Source organism: Pipistrellus hanaki, assembly GCF_964339955.1.
Source record: "Pipistrellus hanaki genome assembly, chromosome: 15".
In the NCBI taxonomy this organism is placed as follows: Eukaryota; Metazoa; Chordata; class Mammalia; order Chiroptera; family Vespertilionidae; genus Pipistrellus; species Pipistrellus hanaki.
Genome location: NC_140517.1, coordinates 47596983 through 47622858, shown reverse-complemented (window position 1 = coordinate 47622858; position 25876 = coordinate 47596983). Strand labels below are relative to the sequence as shown.

At 48.7% G+C, this 25876-nt stretch overlaps 1 protein-coding gene across 1 annotated transcript; it reads left to right on the top strand.

The window, feature by feature from the left end:
* Positions 1-8073: 8073 nt before the first annotated feature.
* LOC311633904 (sialic acid-binding Ig-like lectin 5) lies at positions 8074-25236 on the top strand. The gene is made up of 17 exons (XM_084906909.1): positions 8074-8256; positions 8339-8731; positions 8944-9222; positions 9397-9441; positions 11039-11296; positions 11376-11511; positions 11636-11654; positions 11986-11990; positions 16838-16914; positions 16997-17392; positions 17606-17884; positions 18201-18248; positions 18497-18751; positions 18838-19122; positions 19558-19657; positions 20713-20788; positions 21659-25236. Exons 1-17 carry the CDS (start codon positions 8211-8213, stop codon positions 21851-21853), a joined length of 2892 nt encoding a protein of 963 aa, XP_084763035.1. The 5' UTR covers positions 8074-8210; the 3' UTR covers positions 21854-25236.
* The last annotated feature ends 640 nt before the right edge of the window (positions 25237-25876 follow it).

Here is a 25876-nt window from a genome sequence, read left to right as displayed (position 1 = left end):
GTCACATCTGCAAAATCTCATTTGCCACAAAAGGTCACATGAGGATCTGGGCATCACCTCAGCCCATGACATTTAATGATGAAATCCAGGTTGTAATAGACTTTTTTTTAAAATTTAAAAAAATGTATTTTATTGATTTTTTTTTATAGAGAGGAAGGGAGAGGGATAGTGAGTTAGAAACATCAATGAGAGAGAAACATCGATCAGCTGCCCCCTGCACACCTCCTACTGGGGATGTGCCCACAACCAAGACACATGCCCTTGACCGGAATTGAACCTGGACCTTTCAGTCCACAGGCTGATGCTCTATCCACTGAGCCAAACCGGTTTCGGCTAGACTTTTTTTTTTTTTTGGGGGGTGGGGAGGGAGTCACTTTGTAAATTATATAAGTGCCTAACTTTTATGCTGTACACCTGAACGAATGTAACATTAAATGCCAGCTGTAATCGAGGCAAAAGAAAAATTTGAAAAAAAATGTCACGGGCGTAGTGTGAGTGCCTGACGCTGAGCTTTGGATCGCCAAAACATCCATGTCAAAATGCACGCACCTTGAGTAAACATCGCTGGTTTTTAAGGTACAGCTTCTGAGCTGGGCCACTCCCGCCCGTGAAGGTCCCTTTATGAGACCTGCGGACTGGACTGACGGGTCTCAGGTTCGATTCCGGTCAAGGGTATGTACCTCGGTTGTGGGCACATCCCCAATAGGAGGTGTGCAAGAGGCAGCTGATTGATGCTTCTCTCTCATCGATGTTTCTAACTCTCTGTCTCCTCTCCTCTGTAAAAAAAAAAAAAAAAAAAAAAAAAAAAAAGCCTTGGGTAACCAAGATAATTGAGTACTGGTGAGCCTGCTTTTCCACCCCCCCTCGCCTCGATTCCCTCTCTCCTGTTTTCAATTAGCCAATAAAGAGGGGACCCGTGGCGCCCAAAACACCCAAGCCCTGGGCTCTAATAAGGGAAGACGCCCAGGTCCATGCTCCCTTGTTCTCTCTCTTCCTGCGACATCGACCACACCTGTTTGTCCTTTCCAGGACCCGAGAGTAATAACGCTTTATTTATTTATTTTTTAGTCTTTTATTGATTTCGGTGAGGAAGGAAGAGAGAGAAACATCAATGATGAGAGGGAATCACTGATTGGCTACCTCTTGGGTGGGGACCGAGCCCACAACCCAGGCATGTGCCCTTGGCAGGAATCAAACCCGTGACCCTTCAGTCCGCAGGCCGAGGCTCTATCCACTGAGCCAAACCAGCTAGGGGTGTTCTTAGCTCTTTGATGGGTGTAAGAAAAGTTCACTGATCCCCATTTGTTCAGCTTTTTCTTGTTCTAAAAAAGGAGAGCGATACTCCAGGCAATCTGCATGCCAGAGCTGAAATCAGAGGTCTCCTGCTATGTCATTTCCCCCCTTTTCCTTTCTTTTTTGCACATGCTTGCTGAAGGCTGGGCCTTTTGCTTAGGTATACTAGTACTCCAGGATCACGTGCAGTCAACGTGCGAAATAGGTTCAAAATGCTAAGTTTAACATGTCCAGCAGGGGGTGCTGTTGTCCACTGGTTTCTTTCCTTTGGTGTGTTTGGCCTCTAAGACCAGTTATTAGAAGGACACTTTCAGCTTGTAGGATTTTTTTTTTTTTTTTTAAATATATACTTTACTGAAATTTTACAGAGAGGAAGGGAGAGGGATAGAGAGCTAGATACATCAACCAGCTGCCTCCTGCACACCCCTCACTGGGGATGTGCCCGTAACCAATGTACATGCCCCCGACCCGAATCAAACCTGGGACCCTTGAGTCCAAAGACCGACGCTCTATCCACTGAGCCAAACCGGTTTCGGCCTCTCTTTCTTTTTGAATATATATTTCTTTATTGATTTTAGAGAGGAAGGGAGAGGGAGAGAGAGATAGAAACATCAATGATGAGAACCCCAAGGCAAGTCACCGGCGGAGGGTTTTGGCAGCGTCAGGGGCTGAGGCCCAGGAGGTCACGGGGTGTGGGCACGGTGGGAAGAGGAGAGGGTGCGTAAAAACAATTCAAGTCCTCAAGGTGAATGTTCACCAATGCCACAGTTTTTTCTCCCTGCGTTTATACTCCAAGGGAGCTAGAATTTTCTTTTTTCTTTCTTTCTTTCTTATTATTTTTTATGTTTTTAAAAAATATATTTTATTGACTTTTTACAGAGAGAAAGGGAGAGGGATAGAAAGTTAGAAACATCGGTGAGAGAGAAACATTGATCACCTGCCTCCTGCACACTCCCTACTGGGGATGTGCCTGCAACCAAGGTATATGCCCTTGACCGGAATCGAACCTGAGACCTTGAGTCTGCAGGCCGACGCTCTATCCACTGAGCCAAACCGGTTAGGGTGAGAGCTAGAATTTTCAAGGCATAACAGAGCGATGGGATGTTAGGAACATAACTCTCTAAACACAGCCCCGGGTGGAACTGGAACCCTTGATTTTCATCACACTCTGTGAAAAAATATTCCTGCCCTCACTGGTGTGGCTCGGTGGATAGAGCGTCGGCCTGTGGACTGAAGGGTCCCAGGTTTGATTCTAGTCAAGGACATGTACCTTGGTTGCGGGCACATCCCCAGGAGGGGGTGTGCAGGAGGCAGCTGATGGATGTTTCTCTCTCATCGATGTTTCTGGCTCTCTTTCCCTCTCCCTTTCTCTCTGTAAAAAATCAATAAAATATGTTTAAAAAAATATTCCTTTGGATCAACTAATGAACTTGTATGCATGTATGCACAACACGTGGACACAGACAATGAGATGATAGGACTGGGGTATGTGTGTGGGGGGAAGGATGGGAGTGGGCTGGAAGGGGTTCATGGGGGAAAGAGGAGGACCTATGTAATACTTTCAAGAATAAAGATTCAAAAAGAAAAAAGGAAATATATTCCTTTGTATATTTAACAGAAAATAGGCTCAGAAAAAAAAAAAAGAGTTTTAGGCTAGAATACCTAATTGGGACGATGGAAAGATTTGCATTTAAAAAATATATGTTTAAGAAATAGCCAAAACAGGTTTGGCTCAGTGGATAGAGAGTCGGTCTGCGGACTGAAGGGTCCCAGGTTCAATTCCGGTCAAGGGCATGTACATTGGTTGCGGGCACATCCCCAGTAGGGGGTGTGCAGGAGGCAGCTGGTGGATGTTTCTAGCTCTCTATTCCCTCTCTCTTCCTCTCTGTAAAAAAAGTAAATCAAGAAATAAAGCACCCTAGCCGGTTTGGCTCAGTGGACTGAAGAGTCCCAAGTTCAATTCCGGTCAAGAGCATATGTCCGGGTTGCGGGCTCAATCCCTAAATGCAGGGGGCAGCTGATCAGTGATTCTCTTTCATCATTGATGTTTCTCTATCTCTCTCTCTCTTCCTCTCTGAAACCAATACAAATATATTAAAAAAAAGAAATAAAGTCATTCAAAGGATTAAAAAACAAAACGAAACTAAAAAGCCCAGCATTGGCTTGAAAAGTTCTGAAGTGCCCTGGCTGGCGGCATGAGGTGTCCAGAGCCGGTCAATGTCACCCAAATCCTTTTGCTGCGTTTGTTAAGCCTGTAGCTCTGCTGCCCCCTGCTGGCTCTGTGCTCAGGTTCCGTCTCACCGCTTTACTGGGCTCTGAGGGTGTCTCCGGTCTGGGCCCTTCCTTCCTTGGAGCTGGGATGGGGAAACTTCCTTCTCTGTTCAGTCCGGGTCCTTGCGTCAACACGCTGCGGCTCCCGGAGGCAACTTTCTTCCCGTTCTCTGATCTCATCTGCTCCACCTCTTCGCAGAGGAATCAGAGCTCGCGGGGAGAGAAGAAATCCATCCCCGGGCAGGGTCTTGACTAAGGTGACCAGATTTTATTATTTTTTTTAATTTTTATTATTATTATTTTAAATATATTTTATTGATTTCTTACAGAGAGGAAGAGAGAGGGACAGAGAGTTAGAAACATCGATGAGAGAGAATCATCGACCAGCTGCCTCTTGCACACCCCCCGCAACCAAAATACATGCCCTTGATCGGAATCGAACCCGGGACCTTTCAGTCCGCAGGCCAACGCTCTATCCACTGAGCCAAACCGGTTTCGGCAGGTGACCAGATTTTAAAATCGGTAAAGCAGGACACACAGGGGGAGGGGGAGGTTCTTGGTTAAAAATTTGGTCTCTATGGAGCAACAAAAATTTTCATAGAATGCAAAAATAGTATTGTAATATATTTTTTTAAAAAATTTCAACATAAATACAATTTTTACAAATGTAATACATAAAAAAAAAATTATGTGTAGTCGTGTCACTTTCAAGGCTGGCACTAGACTTTTTGCCGCCACTATAAAATATAAATAATACGAGTACCGTCTGCTAAATTCAAGAAAATTTATTTATTTATGGAATAAATAAAAATTAAATCACTTACCTAAATTATCTGAATAGCTGATTTGTAATGACATCACTTGTTTAACTATTGTAGCTTACTAGCACGCAGTACGATGTGTATTGTCTGAGAGATTGTTACGAGATGTTTTCGTCGTTGCGAACTTTGATAAGCAGTTCTCGATAACCAGTTCTCAACAATTATTTGTTGTTATTAACGTTTAACATTACAAAATTAACAAAAATAATATAAAACTCATATCCTGGCTAAATAGCCACATGGCCGCCGAAAATCGTATATTCCCTTCCTGTTCTCCCGCCGTTCCATAGCTTGTCGTGCATTCTTTCCAAAAAAATCGGGACTTTTTTTAAATGCCGCGGGACGTGGGACAAATTGTTAAAAATCGGGACTGTCCCGCCAAAAGCGGGAGGTCTGGTCACCTCAGTCTTGACCCAGTTGCCTAGAGTTGCTTCTACCCTCCCTGCTAGGGACCAGGTAAGAAGACCCCGCAGGAAGATCCGTGCGACCACAAGCCCACATTTTCCCTACACCAGTGGTCGGCAAACTCATTACCCAACAGAGCTAAATATCAACAGGACAACGACTGAAATTTCTTTGGAGACCCGAGAAAACCGACTTCTGCGCATGGGCCACCAAGTTTCAATCGCACTGTACGTGCCCGCCTGCACGTGGTGTTTTATGGAAGAGCCACACTCAAGGGGCCAAAGAGCCGCACATGGCTGGCGAGCCGCAGTTTGCTGACCACGGCCCCACACTGACATGAGTCTGACTTTGATCCTCAGGTCAATGAAGCTCCCAATTCCAGTTCCCCACCCTCAGAATCGCCCGGGGGCACGTGTGTGACTTTGGTTCTCTTCCTTCCTTTCCTGGGTTTCCACCCTCTCCTAGGTTTTGGACTGAACATTCTTCTCTCTCATTAGGCCTTCCATGTTTTTAAGATTTACAATAATTTTTCCTCCTTGTGCATCTCAGTGGAGTGACATGCTTGATATCCTGGACAGGGTCCTCATCGCCTATTTATTTATTTTTCATCTATTTATTTAAATGTTCTATCTCATTATTTTTTCCCCTATTTTTTCTTTTTAACATATTTTTATTGATTTCAGAGAGGAAGGGAGAGGGAGAGAGAGAAACATCAATGATGAGACCCAGAATCACTGATCAGCTGCCTCCTGCATGCCCCCTACTGGGGATTGAGCTTGCAACCTGGGCATGTGCCCTGACCCAGAATCGAACCATGACCTCCAGGTTCACAGGTCAATGCCTGCCGGGCTCATTCTTTTTCTTTTCTTTTCTTTTTTTAAATTTTATTTAATATTTTTATGGATTTCAGAGAGGAAGGGAGAAGGAGAGAAATATCAGTGATAAGAGAGAATCATTGATTGGCTGCCTCCTGCATACCCCCTACTAGGGATCAAGTTTGCAATCTGGACATGTACCCTTGGTCGGAATTGAACCCAGGTCCCTTCAGACTGTAGGCCAACACTCTACCTACTGAGCCAAACCAGCTAGGGCTAAAGAGTGAGCATTGTTTTTTAAAAAAATATTTTTAATGATTTCAGAGAGGAATGAAGAGATAGAGAGATATAAACACCCATGAGGAGGGGGGTGGGGATTGGTAAGGTATGTACACATATAATACCTTAATAAAAAAATGAGAAAAATATTGAACAAAGCAAATAAAAAAATCAATAAAATATATTAAAAACAACAACAAAACATCCATGAGGAGAGAGAATCATAGATTGGCTGCCTCCTGCAAGTCCCCCTCTGGGGATCGAGCCCACAACCCAGGCATGTGCCCTTGACTGGAATCAAACCTGGGACCTTTCATTTTGCAGGCCATTGCTCTATCCACTCAGACAAACCACCTATGGCATTGATCGGCAAACTCATTAGTCAACAGAGCCAAATATCAACAGTACAACAATTGAAATTTCTTTTGAGAGCTAAATATGTTAAACTTCTTCTAACGCCACTTCTTCAAAATAGACTCACCCAGGACGTGGTATTTTGTGGAAGAGCCACACTCAAGGGGCCAAAGAGCCGCAAGTGGCTCACGAGCCTCAGTTTGCCCACCACTGGGGTAGGACAAGGGTGAGTTATTTAAGAATAACTCTGAAATTTATTTCAGAGAGGAAGGGAGAGGGAGAGATAGAAATATCAATGATGAGAATCACTGACCGCTGTCTCCGGCATGCCTCCCCACTGGGGATGGAGCCAGCAACTCAGGCATGTGCCCTGACCAGGAATTGAATCATGACCTCCTGGTTCATAAGTGGATGCTCAACCACTGACCCACACTGGTTGGGCAAGGGTGAGTTTTTTACAGAGAGGAAGGGAGAGGGATAGAGAGCCAAAAACATCGATGAGCCGAAACCGGTTTGGCTCAATGGATAGAGCGTCGGCTTGGGGACTAAAAGGTCCCGGGTTCGATTCCGGTCAAGGGCATGTACGTTGGCTGTGGGCATATCCCCAATAGGGGGTGTGCAAGAGGCAGCTGATCGATGACTCTCTCTCATCGATGTTTCTAACTTTCTATCTCTCTCCCTTCCTCTCTGTACAAAAATCAATAAAATATATTTTAAAAAAAAAAACAACAACAAAAAAACATCGATGAGATAGAAACATCGATCAGCTGCCTCCGACACATCCCTCATTGGGGATGTGTCTGCAACCAAGGTACATGCCCTTGACTGGAACCGAACCTGGGACCCTTCAATCTGTAGGCTGGCGCTCTGTCAACTGAGTCGAACTGGGGAGTTTTGGACTCATCTTTTCCATCCTGAGGGTTTACCCTTTGCTGTAGCTACAGCCACTAAAGCCAGGGCGGGGCGCACGGCTGATGTCCATGAAACATCGGTTGAATGAATAAAGACTCCATTCCAGGCACTGCCCCCTGTGCTTCTGACCCGCACAAACTCCTCCAATCCTCATGCAACAATTCCATTTCACAGGCAAGCCAACAGGGCCAGAGGGGCCGAGTAAGGTTGGCACAACGGAACAGGTGCTGGGTACGGCGGTGAGGGTGCCGGAAGGCCCCAGGGTCACTGGTGGGGACCACACAGTTCTTGCCAGGGTCACTGGTGGGGCCCATAGTTCTTGTTCCCCCTGATGTGTTTGCCCCTGAGAATGAACCTTCTCCAGACCCAGGCAACCTCAGCCACCTGGACCCTCAGCCTGGGTGCCTCAGGTTGCTCCCACGATGTCATAAAGAATTGGTTCTTGCTGAAACCGGTTTGGCTCAGTGGATAGAGCGTCAGCCTGTGGACTGAAAGGTCCCAGGTTCGATTCCAGTCAAGGGCATGTACCTTGGTTGCGGCCGTATCCCCAGTGGGGGGTGTGCAGGAGGCAGCTGATTGATGTTTCTCTCCCATCAATGTTTCTAACTCTCTATCCCTCTCTCTTCCTCTGTAAAACATCAATAAAATATATTTAAAAAAAAAAGATTTGGGTCTTTGGTCGGCTTAAGGCCCCAGTGGTCTCTTTCCCGTATAGACATGGTGCCAGAGGGAGGCGCTGCCACCATGGGACCTTAGGATCCTGAACAAGCCTGACCCCAGCCCACTAGCTCAGAGTGCCCACCTGTAACTGTGCGGGAAGGGGACACAATACAGTTCATCACTCCCATACCCCCCTCCCCCTTCTCACCTCCCCCTTCTCACCTCCCCCTTGCCCCTCCCCCTGCCCGCCCAGCCTGTGGAGGCCAAGTTCCCCTTCCAGCCTGGCCACAGTCTCTCCCCCAGCACTTCCTGTTGGGGTGTCCTAGGTCCCACCCCAGAGCTGGGCGCTTCCCTCCCTGACACAGGGACCTGCACCTGCTCTGCCCAGCCAGAGGCAGATATGGCGTGTTTGATGCTGCTGCTGCTGCTGCCCCTGCTGTGGGGGGGTAAGTGTGCTCAGGAAGGGGGGTTGGGCTGGTGGGGGAGGGGGAGAGGCTGCATCTGAGCCTCTGTGTCCCACTCCGCCAGGGTCCCTGCAGCAGCAGCCAGGCTATGAGCTCCAAGTGCAGGATTCGGTGACGGTGCAGGAGGGTCTGTGTGTCCACGTGCCCTGCTCCTTCTCCTTCCCGAGGAGTTTGCGGACTTCCTCTGCCAAACTCTTCACCTACTGGTACCGGGGAGGGAACACGACAAACCCTCGTGCTCCTGTGGCCTCGAACAACCCAGACAAACCAGTGAAGCAGGAGACCAAAGGCCGCTTCCTCCTCACAGACCCCACGACCAACTACTGTTCCCTGCAAATCAGAGACGCCAGGAGGAGTGATTTAGGACGCTACTACTTCCGAGTGGAGATAGGATATCCTTCATATAAGCTCGAAGCATATACTTACAAAGATAAGAAGCTGGATTTGCAGGTGAAAGGTAAGGCAGGGGCCCTGGAGTGGACCCAAGAACAGGGTACCCCATCTTAGAGCAGGAACAGGACACTGGACACTCCTGTCCAGGCCTTGGGCCCTGGGTGATGGAAAGACATGGGGCCTGGGGTGAGGTCTGGCCAGAGGTGGGGCCTCTCTCAGGATCCCACTCTGAGACCCCACCCCTGGAGCCCAGGCACCTGCCTTTCTCCCCCGCAGCCCTGACAGAGAAACCCCACATCCGTATTCCGGAGCCTCTGCAGTCCGGCAGCCTCACAGAGCTGACCTGCAGCCTGCCAGGGTCCTGCGAAGGGGGACAATCTCTCACCTTCTCCTGGGAGGGAGCTGCTGTGGACTCGCTGGACCCTCAGAACCTCAGCTCCTCGGTGCTCACCTTCACCCCGAGGCCCCAGGACCATGGCACCAACCTCACCTGTCAGGTCCAACTCCAAGGATCTTCGGTGCCCACACAGACAACCATCTGGCTCAATGTCTTCTGTGAGTGTGGAGGGGAGGCTGGGTGCCACGGGGCAGAGGGGACCAGAGGGAGGTCTAGTCCTGGGTTCCCTTTCTCAGAGGATTTTGATGAAGTAAAACCCTCCCCCTCCCACATTGGGGCCCACTGAGCAAAGGGCACATGCCCCCTCCTGTCAGCACATTTTCCCTCCCCAGATGCTCCTGTGTTGATGATCAGGCTTTCCCAGGGAAACAGCACAGGTAGGAGCCATTCCCTCCTCTCTGGGGATGAAGGGGGCGGGGCCTCTGCCAGCTCAGGCTCAGGGCCTGGAGGTGACACCCTCCTCCCTTGCCCTCCAGCCCCCTGCGGTGGGTCTGTCCCCTGCTCCCTCACCAGCCTCTCACACCCACGGGGCCACCATAGCCTTTGGCTGCTCCCTGTTCGCTTTTGGACATCTAAGTTTACTTTCCCTCGAGGCGAAGCCCAAGCCACATGCCATTTATGGCCTCCCCAGTGTCTAAGGGGGTCGCTCAGCATGGTTACCTCACCTGCAGGCTGTGCAGCCCACCTGCACAATCTCTCCCATCTGGGGCACTCCCAGTCCCGGCCCCCAACGCCTGGCCACTGCTCACTTCCTGTCTCTACACAGTGACAACCCCAGGCTCTGCTTTGTCCTGTTCCTCTTTGTAGAATCCCCATCTGCCCTCCCTGCTCAGATCCCTGTCCTCCTTCATCTCTGATCCCTTCATTGTCTCCATGAGCCTGCCATGTTCCCATTCCTCACTTTCCTGGGCATGCTCACTGCATCCCAGGTCTCCGACTAGGGTCTTGTCCCATCCTGAGCATCCCTGATGCCCCCCACAGCTTTAGTCCAGCCACAGATCTGCATAAGTAGGCATCTCTCTCTCTCTCTCTCTCTGTGTTAAATTATCACCAGAGGGTATATTTCCATTTGTTTTCAGAGTGAATGGGAGGGAGGGGAAGACCACACACACACACACACACACACACACACAAAGAGAGAGAGAGAGAGAGAGAGAGAGAGAGAGAGAGAGAGAGAGGGAGAGAGAGACTGTGTGAGAGAGACACATTGATGTGAGAGACACACATCAATTAGTTGTCTCCATACCCCTCCTGGGAATGGAACCTGCAACTCAGGTGCCTGCCCTTGACTCGGAATTGAACCTGCAACCCAATGCTCTAACCACTGAGTGACACTGGCCAGGATGCAATAGGCACCTCTTGCTGGTGCCTTTTGCCCCACTTAACCCCGTGTGGCCTGACTCACTCTAGATGACTCCCTCTCTCACCAGCCCCGCCCCATCAGCAACTGTAGAAAACCTCACTTCTCACATCACTTTCCTCTTCTGCCTTCCCTGGGCCCCAGACCCCTTCCAGCCTTGTCCTGGACCTGGGGCCCCATGGCCTCAGCCTGCTCCTCAGCCTCCCTGCCTCCAGTCTCATCGCCTTGGTCTCGACACCAGGCAGCCCAGCAGGATCTTTCTAGTCTGGGCACCGACCCTTTGCTTCCCTGTGCACAGCTCCCTGCTGCTCTCTAGGGAGCTCAGGGCACAGCCCACTGCCTTCAGTGTGGCCCTCGAGGCACCAGACTCTCCGACTCTGCCTCTTCGCCACCATCATCAAGTGCCTGGTGCTCCTGGGCCTTCTGAGGCTTTGCAGGTGTCCATGCATCTCCTCTCACCTGCCAGGCTGCCTCCATTCTTAAAGCATCTCCACCTAAGGGCCCTGCACACTTCTCTCCTGTACACCCTCAGCTCAGTCCCCTTTGTCCTGAGAGCCGGGCTTGAGCAGCAGGGTCACTGTCTCTTGAGCCACCTTCTGTGTTCCTCTCTCCAGCCCTGAAGACTGTGAGCAACCACACGTCCCTGTCTGTCCTGGAGGGCCAGTCCCTGCTCCTGGTCTGCGAGGCTGACAGCAACCCTCCTGCCATGCTGAGCTGGTCCCAGGAGGGGAGACCCCTGAGCCTGCCCCAGCCCTCAGCACCCGGAGTCCTGGAGCTGCCCCATGTGGGGGCTGGAGACGGAGGGGAGTTCACCTGCCGGGCTCAGCACCCGCTGGGCTCCCAGCACGTCTCCTTCAGCCTCTCTGTGCAGAGTGAGTTGCAGGACATGTGTGGGGGCTGTGGATGGACCGGGACCTGGACAACACATCACCCTTCTCCCGTTTTCCTCAGGCAGCCCGCACTCCTGCAGATGTGTGACGGAGGAGCAGCAGGGCTCCTGGCCCTGGGTGATCACCCTGATCAGAGGGGCCCTCATGGGGGCTGGCTTCCTCCTCACCTACGTGCTCACCTGGCTCTACTACACCAGGTGAGCAGGCTTGTGTCTCCTGGGGAAGTTCAGGGATTGGCCCTGAGGTCCAGGTGGGGCCGTGCTGTCCGGCTCTGCCTGGAGTTGCCCAGTCTCTGAGCTGAGACCTGCATTGGCTCCGCAGGTGTGGCGACCCCCAGAAGGTGATGCAGAGCTCCTGATGGATCCTGCCTTCTTCTCAAGACGGGACTGAGGTGTGGACACCAGGCTAGATGGACCATCCTGGGACGTCAATGTCACCTTCTCTCTGGAAACTCTTCGCTCACCTGTCTCACATAAACCCCTGGGGTTTCAGTTTGTGGAAGTGACTGAGTGACCACAAAGGGAGTCAATGCCATGGAGAGAAGACCTTTATTCCTTTTACCTCTGTTCCTGGGGAAGCCCCGGATTTCCTCAGGAAGCAGATACAGGTGCAGGGCAGCCTAGCGAAGCCTTTATTGCGGTCTCCAGGTGACCATTGGTTTTGCTCTGTAGTGTCGGTGGGAGTTTCTTGAGGCCAATTACATGTGGATCTCCTCTCTTTGTTGTTGCTGTTGTTGAACGTGTTTGGATTAAAGGATTTTGTGTATTCCTTGTCATTATTCATCAATTGGCATTTATATCTTTTCTTATTTAAAAAAAGTTTTTATTTATTTGTGACAGGTAGTTAGTTGGAAGGAGAAGGAGAGATAGGAATATCAATGATGAGAGAGAGTCAGGGATCACCTGTTTCTTCCAGTCTCCGACTGTGGATAAAGCTGTCACCCAGGCATGTGTCCTGACCTGGATTCGAACCATGACCTCCTGGTTTATAGGTGGACATGACACTCAAATCCTGAGCCATTCTGGCTAGGCTACATGTATTCATGAATAATAAAAAAGTGCAATATTTAAAACAATTCGTCTCTCCACTTTATATTATTATGTTCATATGTCTTACATTCATAAATTTGATAAGCTTTAGAGAACATTCATAATTACTTGGATGTAGAAAATTAATTTATTTACTGATTTCTTGAGATTTTTTAATTTTAATTTATTATTTAAAAAAAAATATATTTTATTGATTTTTCACAGAGAGGAAGAGAGAGGGATAGAGAGCTAGAAACATCGATGAGAGAGAATCATTGATCAGCTGCCTCCTGCACCCCCCCCACTGGGGATGTGCCCGCAACCAAGGTACATGCCCTTGACTGGAATCGAACCCGGGACCTTTCAGTCCGCAGGCCGACGCTCTATCCACTGAGCCAAACCGGTCCCAGCTGAGATTTTTTTTTTTAAAACAGAATATATACAAGCTTAAAGTATGCAATGTGCATATTTGATATATTTACATAGTGAAGAGATTACCTCAAAAAGGTTCATTAATATTTCTATCTTCTCATAATTATCATTTTTATGGTTATTATACTGATGATGTAGAACCATAACAGCTTTCAGGTATATAATACAATCCTCTTCATTGTAGTCATCATGCTGTCCAGTCATCCCCAGGAATTATTTATCTTGTAGCTGAAAGTTACCCTTAACCAACATCTCCCCATTTCCACACCCCAGCCCTTGCATCACCATTCTACTCTATTTCTGTGAGTTCAGCTTCTTCAGCTTCTACTGTGAGAACATACTCCAGGAAAACAATGACTACTTTAAAAAACAATCCGCACAGTTATGTTTCTCTCGTGCATTTCTAGGTTTCTATCACAAAATCACTTTCCTCTATGCAAAGAGGGACTCAACATGTATTACAGCCCTAAATGTAATACCCACAAGCATAGAACTCTCAGAGGACAACATAGGGGGAAACCACAAGACATTTGTTTTTTGCAATGATTTCCTGGATATTTACATGAAAATCACAGAACAGGGAAGCAAACATAGGCAAGTGGGACTATGCCCAACTTCAAAACCTGAACACAAGAGGTCACTATCACCAGACTCCAGAGGCCACCTGCAGAATGGGAGAGAAGACTGTATCTGTTAAGGAGTTAATATCCAGCATATATTACAAACTCATACAAGTCAACATAAGAAACCCAAATAGCACAATTGAAGAGGGCCTAAAACTTGAAGAGACATTTTTCCAAAGGTGATGTACAAGTGGCCATCAAAGTCACTAAGAGAAACACAGCATCAGCAATCCTACAGAACTACAAATGGAAGCCCTGGCTGGGAAGCTCAGTTGGTTAGAGTGTCTTCCTGATATACCCAGTTTGTCAGTTCCATCCCAGTCAGGGCACATACAACAATCAACCAAGGAATGCAAAAGTCAATGACCGTCATGAGAGATCACCTCATACCCTTTAGCATGGCCACTATGAATAGAAACCACAGAAAATAATAAGTGCTGGTGAGCATGTGCGGGAACTGGAACCATTCTGCACCTTTGGTGGGATTGTAAGAGGGTGTACTGGCTACGGAAAACAACCTGGCATTTCCTCAAAAAAATTAAAAATAGAATTGCCATATCATGTAACATCCCTTTTTAAGGATATATATCCAAAAGATCTGACAGCAGAACCTGAAAAATATATCGGCACACTCATATTTGTAGCAGCATTATTCACAATAGTCAAAATCTGTCAGCAACCCAATGTCCATTGGTGAATAAACGCATTAGAAAAGGTCATGGCCAGCTGGCATGGTTCAGTGTTTGAGTGTCGACCTAGGAACCATTCCATTCCTGGTTGTGGTCACGGTTCCAGTCCTGGTTGTGGGATCCGTTCTGAGTGTGGGGCACGCCAGAGGTGTCTGATGAGTGATTCTCTCTCATTGTTGATGTTTCCATCTCTCATTCTCCCTTCCTCTCTGAAATCAATAAAAATATATTTGAAATAAAAGGTCAGATGTCTTAGACTGTTCTGAATATTTTAACAAAAGACTATAGTCTGGTGATTTATAAATAGCAGGAATTTATTGGTCCAAGACCTGGAGGCTGCAAGTCTTTCTCTCCCCTAAACCTCCCTCTCTTCCACTCTCCCTAAACTCAATGAAAAAAAAAAAATCCTTGGGTGAGGATTAACAAAAACAACAAAACAGGAAAACAAACAAAAGCCAAACACAAAGAAACAAAACAAAACAAACAAAAACAACAAACAAAAAAAGGAGAGAAAAAAGAAAAGAGGGAGACATTTCAAACTCATACAAGACAACATAAGAAACCCAAATAGCACAACTGAAGAATGGGCTAAACCTTGAATAGACATTTCTCCAAAGATGGTGTCAAATGGCCAACAAAGTCATCAAAAGAGACTCAACATCAGTGATCCTAAAGGACTATAAGAGAACTCCTTAGACCTGTAGGAGTCTTGCTTGGTGTATCAGTGCATTAATATTCAAAGCCCCAAATCCAGATTCCTACACGGAGAAGGAAGGAAGGGTGAAGGGGCATAGTAGGCCCGTGGTACAGAAAAAGATGGGGGAAGTGTAGTGATACACAGCTCCAAAGGTAATTCACCCAAATTTTGCATTAGAAATTTTATATCTTGTGAGTTTCACCCCCACAAAAGTTTGGTCATTAGCTTATTTGGACTATACACAGGTACACACACACACACACACACACACACACACACACACACACACACAGAGTCCTCTCCCTGGGATGAATTCTGTGGCCCTTCTTGAATGTGCGAATGGTTGCCTCCTTACCCCAGTTCTTTCCTGTGGGTTGCTTTAGGATGGGCCTTGTGCTCTGAGATGAGTCATCCCCTGGCCGCTTGTCTGTTTCTGAGGCCCATCTTGCCTGACACAGGTTATGGGGAAATTTCCTCTTCAGCTTTTCTGACTATACCTTGTGGCTTGGAGGGATGGAGAGAAGGAGAAGAGAGAGAGAGAGAGAGAGAGAGAGAGAGAGAGAGAGAGAGAGAGAGAGAGAGAGTTATTAATCTGAGGGACAAACATAAATTCGTTGCCTCACATACTTGCCCTGAGCTGGTATGGAAACTGAGGTATGTGCCCTGACCTGGAATTGAACCTGTAACTAATTTGCTGTAGGGACGATGCTTCCATTAATGGAGCCATTGGCCAGGGCTATCTATTTCCACCTGTAATGTCCTCCCAAACAGATTTGTCTTTCCTCCCATAAGGAAGTCCATAGTATATCTTTGTGATGGGCATCTCTGACTATTTCAGGAGCATCCTAAGTTTTGATGTGCCCATGGCCTCTTTCTAACAATCCTGTCTTTCCTTGCTCACTGTGCTGTACAGACGCATTTGAGTTTTGCAATTTGATTTTGTCCTAGAAACCTTTCTGACTCTCTTCTGAAGCCCCTGCATGTATCTGAATGTATTTGTGGATTTTCCTATATAGACACACTACTTGATGAAGAAAGTCAGCTTTCATCTTTCAAATTTTCATGGCTTTTACTGATTGTGCTTGCCTTGCTGGACTTGGCCCTGGTGCTGCTGGGTGAGGTGTGGTGCTTGCTGAGCACACCCTCTATCCCGCCAGGGGAGCCTCCTGCATCCCTAGCTGACTGTGAGTGTTATCCTGAAGGCCCCAACGTCCCCACTCCTCCTTCTCCCCCTCCTCGCTCATTGGTTCCTCTCTTGAGATTCCATCAGTCAGGCCCAGAGAGGCACACAGAAGCCCCACCATGTGCTCCAGCAGCGGGAATGTGATGTCAGGGTTTGTTATGCCTGGATTGGAGCACAAATGGAGCAGAAAGGGAGCACTTCTATGAGCCCAGGTGGGGCTCCGAACAGGCACCCACCGATGAGGGGCCATGAAGGTTGAATTTCATGAGCTCTCAGGGCCAACGTTGCTGCCATTTACCCAATTGGGGCGGACATTTTCGATGGGGTTTGTGCGCCCTCCCTGTCCCTCAGACCCTCGGACCCTTGAAGCCAACACAGGTGCGTCCCATGTTCCCAAGAACCCTCTGAGCAAAGGCCTTTAACACTCAGCTTTGCCCTGGGTTCCCCCCTCCCCTGCATTTGGGTCTAAATTCCTCTCTCTTTGCCAGCATTTGGTCTATAAAAATATGAAAAATTATCCTTTTCCAGAATGTTCAACAGTTTCAGCTGGAGGATGGGTTCCCCTGAGTCACCAGGACCAGCTCTGAGTGTGCTGGCTCCTGGGTGACCTCCTTCTCCGCTTCAACCTCCTCTGCAAGGGGACCACTTCCAGACTGACATTGGACAAGCCACTCCACCTCCTGGGACCTCAGTGCATTTACCTGCTGGGTCAGGTGACGAAGGGGAGACAGGATGATTTCTCAGCCACCTCACCCCCCAAGTCCTGTGGAGGCCAAGTTCCCCTTCCTTGTTGGCCACAGTCTCCCCAGGACTTCCTGTTGGGGTGTCCTTAGCTCCACCCCGGAGCTGGGCACTTCCTTCCCTGACACAGGGCCTGGACCAGCTCTGCCCCGCCAGAGGCAGATATGGCGTGTCTGCTGCTGCTGCTGCTGCCCCTGCTGTGGGGGGGTGAGTGAGCTCAGGGAGTGGGGCTGGGCTGGTGGGGGAGGGGCAGGGGCTGCATCTGAGCCTCTGTGTCCCCCTCCGCCAGGGTCCCTGCAGGAGCTGCCAGGCTATGAGCTCGGAGTGCAGGATTCGGTGACGGTGCAGGAGCGTCTGTGTGTCCACGTGCCCTGCTCCTTCTCCTTCCCGAGGAGTTCGGGAACTTCCTCTGCCAAAGTCTTCACCTACTGGTTCCGGGAAGGGGACAGAGCAAACGGTGATGCTCCTGTGGCCTCGACCAACCCAGATAAACCAGTGAAGCTGGAGACCAAAGGCCGCTTCCTCCTCACAGACCCCAGGACCAACAACTGTTCCCTGCAAATCAGAGACGCCAGGTGGAGTGACAGAGGACGCTACTATTTCCGAGTGGAGATAGGATATCCTGCTCGATATAAGCTCGAAGGATATACTTTCAAAGATAAGAAGCTGGATTTGCAGGTGAAAGGTAAGGCAGGGGCCCTGGAGTGGACCCAAGAACAGGGTACCCCATCTTAGAGCAGGAACAGGACACTGGACACTCCTGTCCAGGCCTTGGGCCCTGGGTGATGGGAAGAGACATGGGGCCTGGGGTATGCTCTGGCCGGAGGTGGGGCCTCTCTTAGGGACCCACTCTGAATCCTCACTCTGGAGCCCAGGAACCTGACTTTCTCCCCCGCAGCCCTGAAAAAGAAACCCCACATCCATATTCCGGAGCCTCTGGAGTCTGGCCGCCCCACTCAGCTGGCCTGCAGCCTGCCAGGGTCCTGTGAAGGGGGACGACCTCTCAAATTCTCCTGGGAGGGAGCTGCTGTGGACTCACTGGACCCCCGGAACCTCAGCTCCTCTGTGCTCACCTTCATCCCAAGGCCCAGGGACCGTGGCACCAACCTCACCTGTCAGATCCAAGTCCAAGCATCTTTCGTGACCACACAGAGAACCATCCGGCTCAATGTCTCCTGTGAGCGATGGAGGAGTGGGCTGGGTCCATGTCAGCAGTGGGGTGGTGTATGTTTGTGTGTGTGTGTGTTTGTGTGTGTGTGTTTGTGTGTGTGTGTGTTTTGGTGTGTGTGTGTGTTTTGGTGTGTGTGTGTGTTTTGGTGTGTGTGTGTGTGTGTGTGTGTAGGCTGAGGTAACCTGAGAACACTCATGCATGGATCTGCGTGTAGGTGGGGAGTGGGCCAGATGGACTGCTTTCCCCATTCCCCATTCCCACTACTACTCCTTGGGATTGGGGTGACTTCCATCTGAAGTGGGGCCCTGTCTTTCTCTCCCAGATGCTCCTCAGAACCTCACCATAGGCTTCTCCTTTGGAAACGGCACAGGTAGGAAAGAACCCCTCCTCTCTGGGCTGGGACCTGCCCAGTGCCCTGGTGGGGCAGAGAGGGGAGCATGAGTTTGAATGGGATCAAATTGGAAGGGCTAGGATGGAAGTCATCACCCCAGGACCTTATCTCTGGTAGGAGCCTCACCTGTGTTCCACCTCTCTCTCTCTCTCTCTCTCTCTCTCTCTCTCTCTCTCTCTCTCTCTCTCTCTCTCTCTTTTTCTCCCTCAAAATATTTCTCCTCAAAGCCTTTAAGAATCTGCAAAACACATCCCTTTCCATCCCGGAGGGTCAGACCCTGAGGCTGCGCTGTATGGCTGACAGCAACCCCCCTGCCAATCTGAGCTGGTTCCAGGGGTCCCCAGGCCTGAACTCCACCCCCATTTCCACCACCGGGATCCTGGAGCTGCCTCACGTGGGGCCTGCACAGGAAGGAGAGTTCACCTGCCAAGCTCAGCACCCGCTGGGCTCCCAAAACGTCTCTCTCAACCTCTCCGTGGTCTGTGAGTGTGGAGACCCCAGGGGGCAGGACAGCTGGGTTCCGAGGAGTTGAGAGCCACCGCTGACCCCTTCTCCTCACTCCCCACAGACCCCCCGCAGCTTCTAGGACCCTCCTGCTCCTGGGAGGACCAGGCTCTGTATTGCAGCTGCTCCTCCAAGGCCCAGCCAGCCCCCTCCCTGCGCTGGAGGCTGGACAAGGGACTGCTGGAGGGGAACCATAGCAATGCCTCTCATGTGGTCACCTCCAGCTCAGTGGGGCCCTGGACCAACAGCTCCCTGAGCCTCCGTGTGGGCCTCAGTGAGGGACTCAGGCTCAGCTGTGAGGCCTCGAACATGCACTGGGCCCGGAGCTCCTCTCTCTTGCTGCTGCCAGGTCAGGGGTCTTATTGGGGGCAGAATCTTTGGGTGAAAGGAGTGGGTCAAGTAGAACGTGGAGCTGGGGGAGAAGGGCTGTGGCTTGGGCGGGAGGGATTGCTAGGTCAAGACCCTCCAACTCTTACTCCCCTATTCCCCCCAAATATTTTTATTGATTCCAGAAAGGGAGAGGGAGAGAGAGATAGAAACATCCATGATGAGAGTGAATCATTGATCGGCTGCCTCCTGTATGCCCCCCCACTGAGGATCCAGCCCACCACATGTGCCCTTGACCAGCGATCCAACCAGGATCTCCTGGTTCATAGGTCGACGCTCATCCACTGAGCTAAGCCAGGCTCTGGTTGAGCAGAACCTACAGCGAGTTGTGGGAGGAGGAGGGAAGAGGAGAGACCGAGTCCTGGGAGTGGGTGTCTCATGCCCCTCTCCTCTGCAGGAAAGGCAGTGCCCCAGGTGGGAGTGGTTCCTGCGGCTCTTGGAGGTGCTGGTGCCATGGCCCTGCTGTCCCTGTGCTTGTGTCTCATCTGCTTTTGCATGTAAGCCTCCCTGGGGGCGAGCCGTGTCTTGGGGGTTTGGAAAAGGTCATGGAATTTCACCAACACAAAGCTTAGTATCTCCAGGGGGGAGGTGGAGAGGGGAAACCGCTTTATGGAGGTAAAACTCCGATGTATTTAAAGTGTACAGTTCAATGGCTTTTACTTCAGTCACACAGCTGTGCACCCATCACCACAGTCACAGTTTGAAACGTTTTCACTAGCCTGAAAAAGAAAAAAAGAAAAAGAGATAGAAACTCACAACCCTGTATTTTCATCCTCCTCTACCTCCCCCAGCCCCAGGCAACCAGTATTTCTTGTTTCTCTAGATTTGGCCATTCTGACATTTCATAGAAATGCAATGATATAATACATGTTTATTGTGACTGACCTCTTTCATGTAGCCTGAGATTTTCAAGGTTCATGTGTCAGCACTTTATTCCTTTTTATTTACAAATACACTGAGTGGCCAGATTATTGTGTTCTTTGAATGCATTAAGGTGGTCATTTAGTGTGTGTGTGTGTGTTAGAGGCCCAGTGCATGAATTTATGCATGGGTGGGGTCCGGCCAGCCTGGCCAGGAGGAGGGGACAGGGGTGGTTGGCCTGCCTGCCTGCTGGTGGAAATCCTGGTGGAGGGGACAATTTTCATAGGAGCTTTTCATTATATAGGATATAAACTGAGTGGCCAGATTATTATGGGTTCAGAGATCATAATAATCTGGCCATTCAGTGAATATTCCATGATATGAATGGGGCACATTTTATCTGTCCATTCCTTCATTGATGGACATTTGGGTTGCTTGGACTTTTTGGCTACCATGAATTACACTGATGATGGCTCATGCACAAGTCTCTGCATGTGAGAGGGGCCTTGGTGATGAACATTCAGTCTTGGCCAAGTGCCTGGATATTTCAGGGGGATGAGGTCCTCACCTGCATGTCAGGAGTGTTTCCGTGTCTGGTCTCAGGGTCTGGATGCATCCGTTTCCCATCAGGGAGTGGGGGAAGCTGACCACCTGCGCCTGAGCCATTCTAGCTGCTGACTTCTTCCCTTAGAGTGAAAGCCCGAAGGAGGCAAGCCGCTGGGAGACCAAAGGTGACGAATGATGAAGACCCGGTCATGGGCGCCTGGGTGAGTAACATGGGTATCTTCTCATGTAGTGTAGGGGGCCCTGGGCATGTCCATTCAAGAAGTCCACACTGAGCTTCTCTGCAGTTCACCACACCCGCTTTTCTGTGGTCGGCTGAACAGGCAGCTGGGAGTTGACTTCCCCTTTATTTCCCAGAACCCATGATCAGCCTCCTGCCCCAGCCACACTGACCACTGAGCCCACCTCACCTCTCTGATAGGCTCAGGCTACCAGAACCACCTCCCCAAAATGTGTACTTTTTACCCATTGTGGGCATGTTCCTTCACCTCCCTTTATAGCAGATTCTCTATCTGTAAGTGGGGATAACGAGAGTATCATGCTTACTGGGTTTCTGAGGGAATGAAATATGATTAGTAGGCCTTTGATATGGTCTAACCAACATCTGCAATACTCTAAAAAAATGAAAAAGAAAAAACAGGCTTGAGCTGGAAGGAGTATGGTCTTTGAGATGCAAGTCCACCATTCTCCTGGGTTGGAGTGCCTGAATAAGTCTCTTTCATTTCACACCCAAAGAACGAATCCCCTAAATGACCCTTAATGCATTCAAATGATCACACACTAAATGACCACCTTAATGCATTCAAAGAACACAATAATCTGGCCACTCAGTGTATTTGTAAATAAAAAGGAATAAAGTGCTGACACATGAACCTTGAAAATCTCAGGCTATATGAAAGAGGTCAGTCACAAACAAAAGAAAACTTTTTTAATGAATGAGCAAATAGTCAAGTCTATGAAAAGTGTATGTGCCATAAGAAGATGAATGACCAAACTGTTCCACCAGCCCAACTTTTCTTTGGGACCATGTCTGCCTCATTCCTCTCTGACGCCCTTCTCTCCCCTTCACTCAGGGTTCCAAGAAAACTCTGCAGCCAGATGGGCCCCCAGACCAAACGTCACCTGCAGAGAAGGGCCCTCTGTCAGGGGAGGAACAGGAGCTCCACTACGCCAACCTCACCTTTGAAGGCATGAAGCCACGGGAGCCCCGGGACCAGGAGGCCACCAGCACCCACGAGTACTCAGAGATCAAGCACACAGGCAAATGAGGACTCGCTCTGAGCTCGGTCCTGGCCAGAGGCACCACAACCACTTGTGAAGGGTAAAGAAGTCCAGGACTCATGACTGAAGCATGAGGAGACCTGTGGCCTGATTAACATGAACGAGTGGATGAGCATTGCCAGGCAGAGCATAAGGAAGACTGGTGATGGGCCAGCTCTTTCCCATTCACCTGCACCTGTGCTTTAGGTGAGCTGCTCCGTGACACTGTCTCTCACCCTCACCCTCCCTCCAGAATGTCACTTCCTGGATCCTCGCACATTGTCTAAGGTGGTCTGGGTTTGCTAACATATCCCATTTTCTCATAGTTCTCTGGGTGGCTATTTCCCGGATTGCACCCTGACTGATGAGCAATGACAAATTACACAGACTGCAATGTAGACCCTGGGTAGTCTTCTCCTCCTCTAGGTGTATTTCCTATGGCCTGCAGCAGGTAGGTCACTACAATCCCATGAAGGACTGAGGGAATTAAAAACAAGGCTTCTGGCCCTATTGCAGCTTATCTATTTTTTAGTCTTATCACAAGATGACGATGTTTATGGGGGCTCCTCCGCCTTGGCAAGACCTCTTTTTGGGCCCCATGAGATTCTTCCTTTTTTTCTTCTTCCACCTTTTTATTGATTTCAGAGAGGAAGGGAGAGGGAGAGAGAGATAGAAACATCAATGATGAGAGAGAATCATTGGTCCTATGCCTCCTTCGTGCCCCCTACCAGGGACTGAGATTGTAACCTGGTATATGGCCTTGACGTGAATCAAACCCAGGACACTTCAGTCCTCAATCCCATGCTCTATCTGCTGAGCCAAACTGGCTATGCCTCCATGAGATTCCTGAATGTTCTACCTAGCTTCTCTGTGACTGCTCAGAGTCAGCAGTCTATTTGAATAAAAAAGTGGCTCCAAATACTTGTCTCATTGCTGTTGACTTCTTGCTTCTTCCATCTTCACTGTGTGAATTTTCTTCTTGTTGACTCCAAACATTAAAAAAAAATTATCCATCTTTCCAAGTCTTCTCACCCCCCAACTTGGCCTACCTTGCTCTGTTCTTATGGACAACTATCTCATGCTGTGGTCCACTAAGGCCACAGAATCATTTCCACACTCTGAATATTTAAACTTTATGTAGAATAAGTTAAAATTTAGAATTTATTTGCGTGACCTACCAGCTCCAAATACAATTTCTCAACACAACTTCTGCTACTTCTTTTTCACTTCAGCTGACGACATGGACTTGGAATTCTTCCAGGCACAGACAAGGCTCACTGATCACGTTTCGCATTGTCCAGAGCTCTGTGACAGTACCAGAAACGGTTTAAAAGCACAACAATAAGGAGGAAGTAAGGGAAGGGGAGGAGTCTGACAGATTTTCTGAAGGGGGTGAGGGGCAAAGGACCCAATGACCTCTAGAAATGCATGTGTCTGTGTAGCTGTCTCCTCTTCGCTAGGATGAAGGTGGTTCTCAGGAGGAGTTTGGCTGCACATCTGTCCCTAAGGACAGAATGTCACCAGCCTCATTCCCCAGCCTTACCTCCACAGGAGACAGAGCAAGGCTTGACCTCCAGGGGGCGATCCATCCAGCTGGGGAGCTCTTGTTCAGAGGGTTGGCGCTATCCATGGTTCTGGAGCACACCTAGGTTCAGCTCTGCCAAGGTCCCCAACTCACAAGGCCAAGGTCTCCAGCCTTAGGCCATCAGGGCACCTAAGCCCGAGGGGCTTTGGAAAGGCTGGGATCCTCTTGGGAAGGAACAATAAGGAGAAGGGATGGGAGTGGGCTGGGCTCATCTCTGTGCTTTTTCTCTCACCTCTCTGGTTGCCTTATTGTTTTGAACTAAGATTCCATTTAGCATTTGCCACCAAAATCTCCCCAAAAGAGGAAGTTCCCCCAATGAATTGCTACATGTCTTAGGGGATCTACTAAGTAGGTCAGGCCACCACTAGGAATTAAAATATCAGTGTGACCTAAAGAGAAGTGTAATGTTGGCGGAAGGCAAGGCCAGTAAAGGAGAAGCAGGGGCTTGGGGAGGAAGCCGGTCATGAAGAGGAAGAATGGGCCCTAGCTGGTTTTGTTCAATGGATAGAGTCTTGGTCTGGGGACCGAGGGGTCCTAGGTTTGATTGCAGTCAAGGGCATGTGCCTGGGTTGCAGGCTCCATCCTCAGTTGGAGGTGTGCAGGTGACAGCCAATCGATGGTTCTCTCTCATCATTGATGTTTCTATCTCTCTTCTTCTCCCTTCCTCTCTGAAATCAATAAATATATATTTTTTTAAAAAGAGGAAGAACGGGAAGACACAGGTAATAACAAGAAGAAATATTGATCATATGCATTTATTGCGTATAGCCCGGAAAGACTGTTAGCTGTTTGCATGTTTTCTCACTGGCACAAGCAATATGGGAATTCACCTAACACAGTAAACTCTATTTGTGTGGAGGTGACGCTTTTGAAACATTCATAAATATATTTGAACATTTGCCTTGGATATGCATTCTGCTAGGTGCTGGATATTTCAAATGACCTAAGCAGCGCTGGTCAGGCTAAGTTGGTGGGAACATCATTCTCTGTATAAAAAGGTTATGGGTTTAATTCACAATTGGTGAATATACCTAGGTTTGGGGTTTGATAACCCAGTTGGGCCATGCATAGGAGGTAACCAATTGCTGTTTCTTTCTCAGATCAATGCCTCAATCTCTCTCCCTCCCTCATTTCTCCTTAAAAACCTACATAAAATCTAAAGAACAAAATAACTGATGAACAAAATAGGACCAGAGAAATGGATAAATGGAACAAAATGACAGAACTGGGAGGGTAGGAGGGCAGAGAGGAAGTAAAGAGATCAACCAAAGAATATATATGTACATATATGCCTAGCCCATTGGTTGGCCAACTCATTAGTCAACAGAGCCAAATATCAACAGTAGAATGATTGAAATTTCTTTTGAGAGACAAATTTTTGAAACTTAAACTATATAGGTAGGTACATTGTTCTTCACTTAATTATGGTACTTCTACTCTGGCCTTTGCTAAACATTCAATGGGCCAAAGAGCTGCATGTGGCTCCAGAATGGCAGTTTTACAACCACTGGCCTAGCCCATAGACACAGAAAATAATGTGTGTGTAAGCCCTTGGTTGATGGGTGTAGAGTGTAGGGAGGCAAGGGGGGAGGGGTCATCTGGAATAGAGTCAACATTAAAAAAAAAAAAAAGCTTATCCTCAGGTGAGTCAGCCACACTATAAAGGAATACTGAAGACACAGGTTTGTTATAATGGTTCTCCTCCTTTTCCACCAGTTGCGCTTTCTGTGGTGTCTGTAACCTGTGGTCAACCATGGTCCGATAATAATGTCAGGCACTTACAATCAAAATAATTTATTGTGCATTGCGGAAATAAACAATTCATAAGTTTTGAAATGTTCTGAATTGTGTGATTATTCTCATGCTCCCTGTCTGTCCTAAGAAAAGATAAACCAGGCCTTTGTGTGGTGTCTCCATTATGTATATACCACCCACTTGTTAGTCACTGAGTAGCTGTCTAGATTATCCGATCAGCTGTCCTGACGTTGTGGTGCTTGTGTTGAAGTCACCGTTATAGTAGCCCAAGGCTACGGCACAATCCTTACATCAATCACCGCCCTCTAGCCCATCATGAAGGCATGGTGTGTCATCTCACATCAGTGCAGGCAGGAGGGTGAGCACAGTACCAGGAGATATTTGGAGAGAGGAGAAAACTCATTGACATAACCTTCATTACAGCATATTTGTTATAAATTTTCTATTATATTATTCATTGTTATTGTTCATGTCTAATTTACACATCAAAATCTATCCTTGGTGTGTATAGGGAAAAAATCATACTATATATAAGGGTTGGTACCCTCTGCAGTTTAAAGCATCCACTGGGGATCTTGGGATATATCTCCCAGGAAGAAGGAGATCAATTGTACTTACAAGTCCTGGAGGACACACAACACACCGAGGGCCCCTCAGAAGGTAGAGAGACAGAGAGGACGTAGAGTTCAGC

Coding starts and splice junctions, on each gene's coding strand:
- LOC311633904 (XM_084906909.1), top strand. CDS start 8,211: ATGGCGTGTTTGATGCTGCTGCTGCTGCTGCCCCTGCTGTGGGGGG. Junction 8,257..8,338: donor GCTGCCCCTGCTGTGGGGGG/GTAAGTGTGCTC, acceptor CCACTCCGCCAG/GGTCCCTGCAGCAGCAGCCA. Junction 17,885..18,200: donor CATCCGGCTCAATGTCTCCT/GTGAGCGATGGA, acceptor TTTCTCTCCCAG/ATGCTCCTCAGAACCTCACC.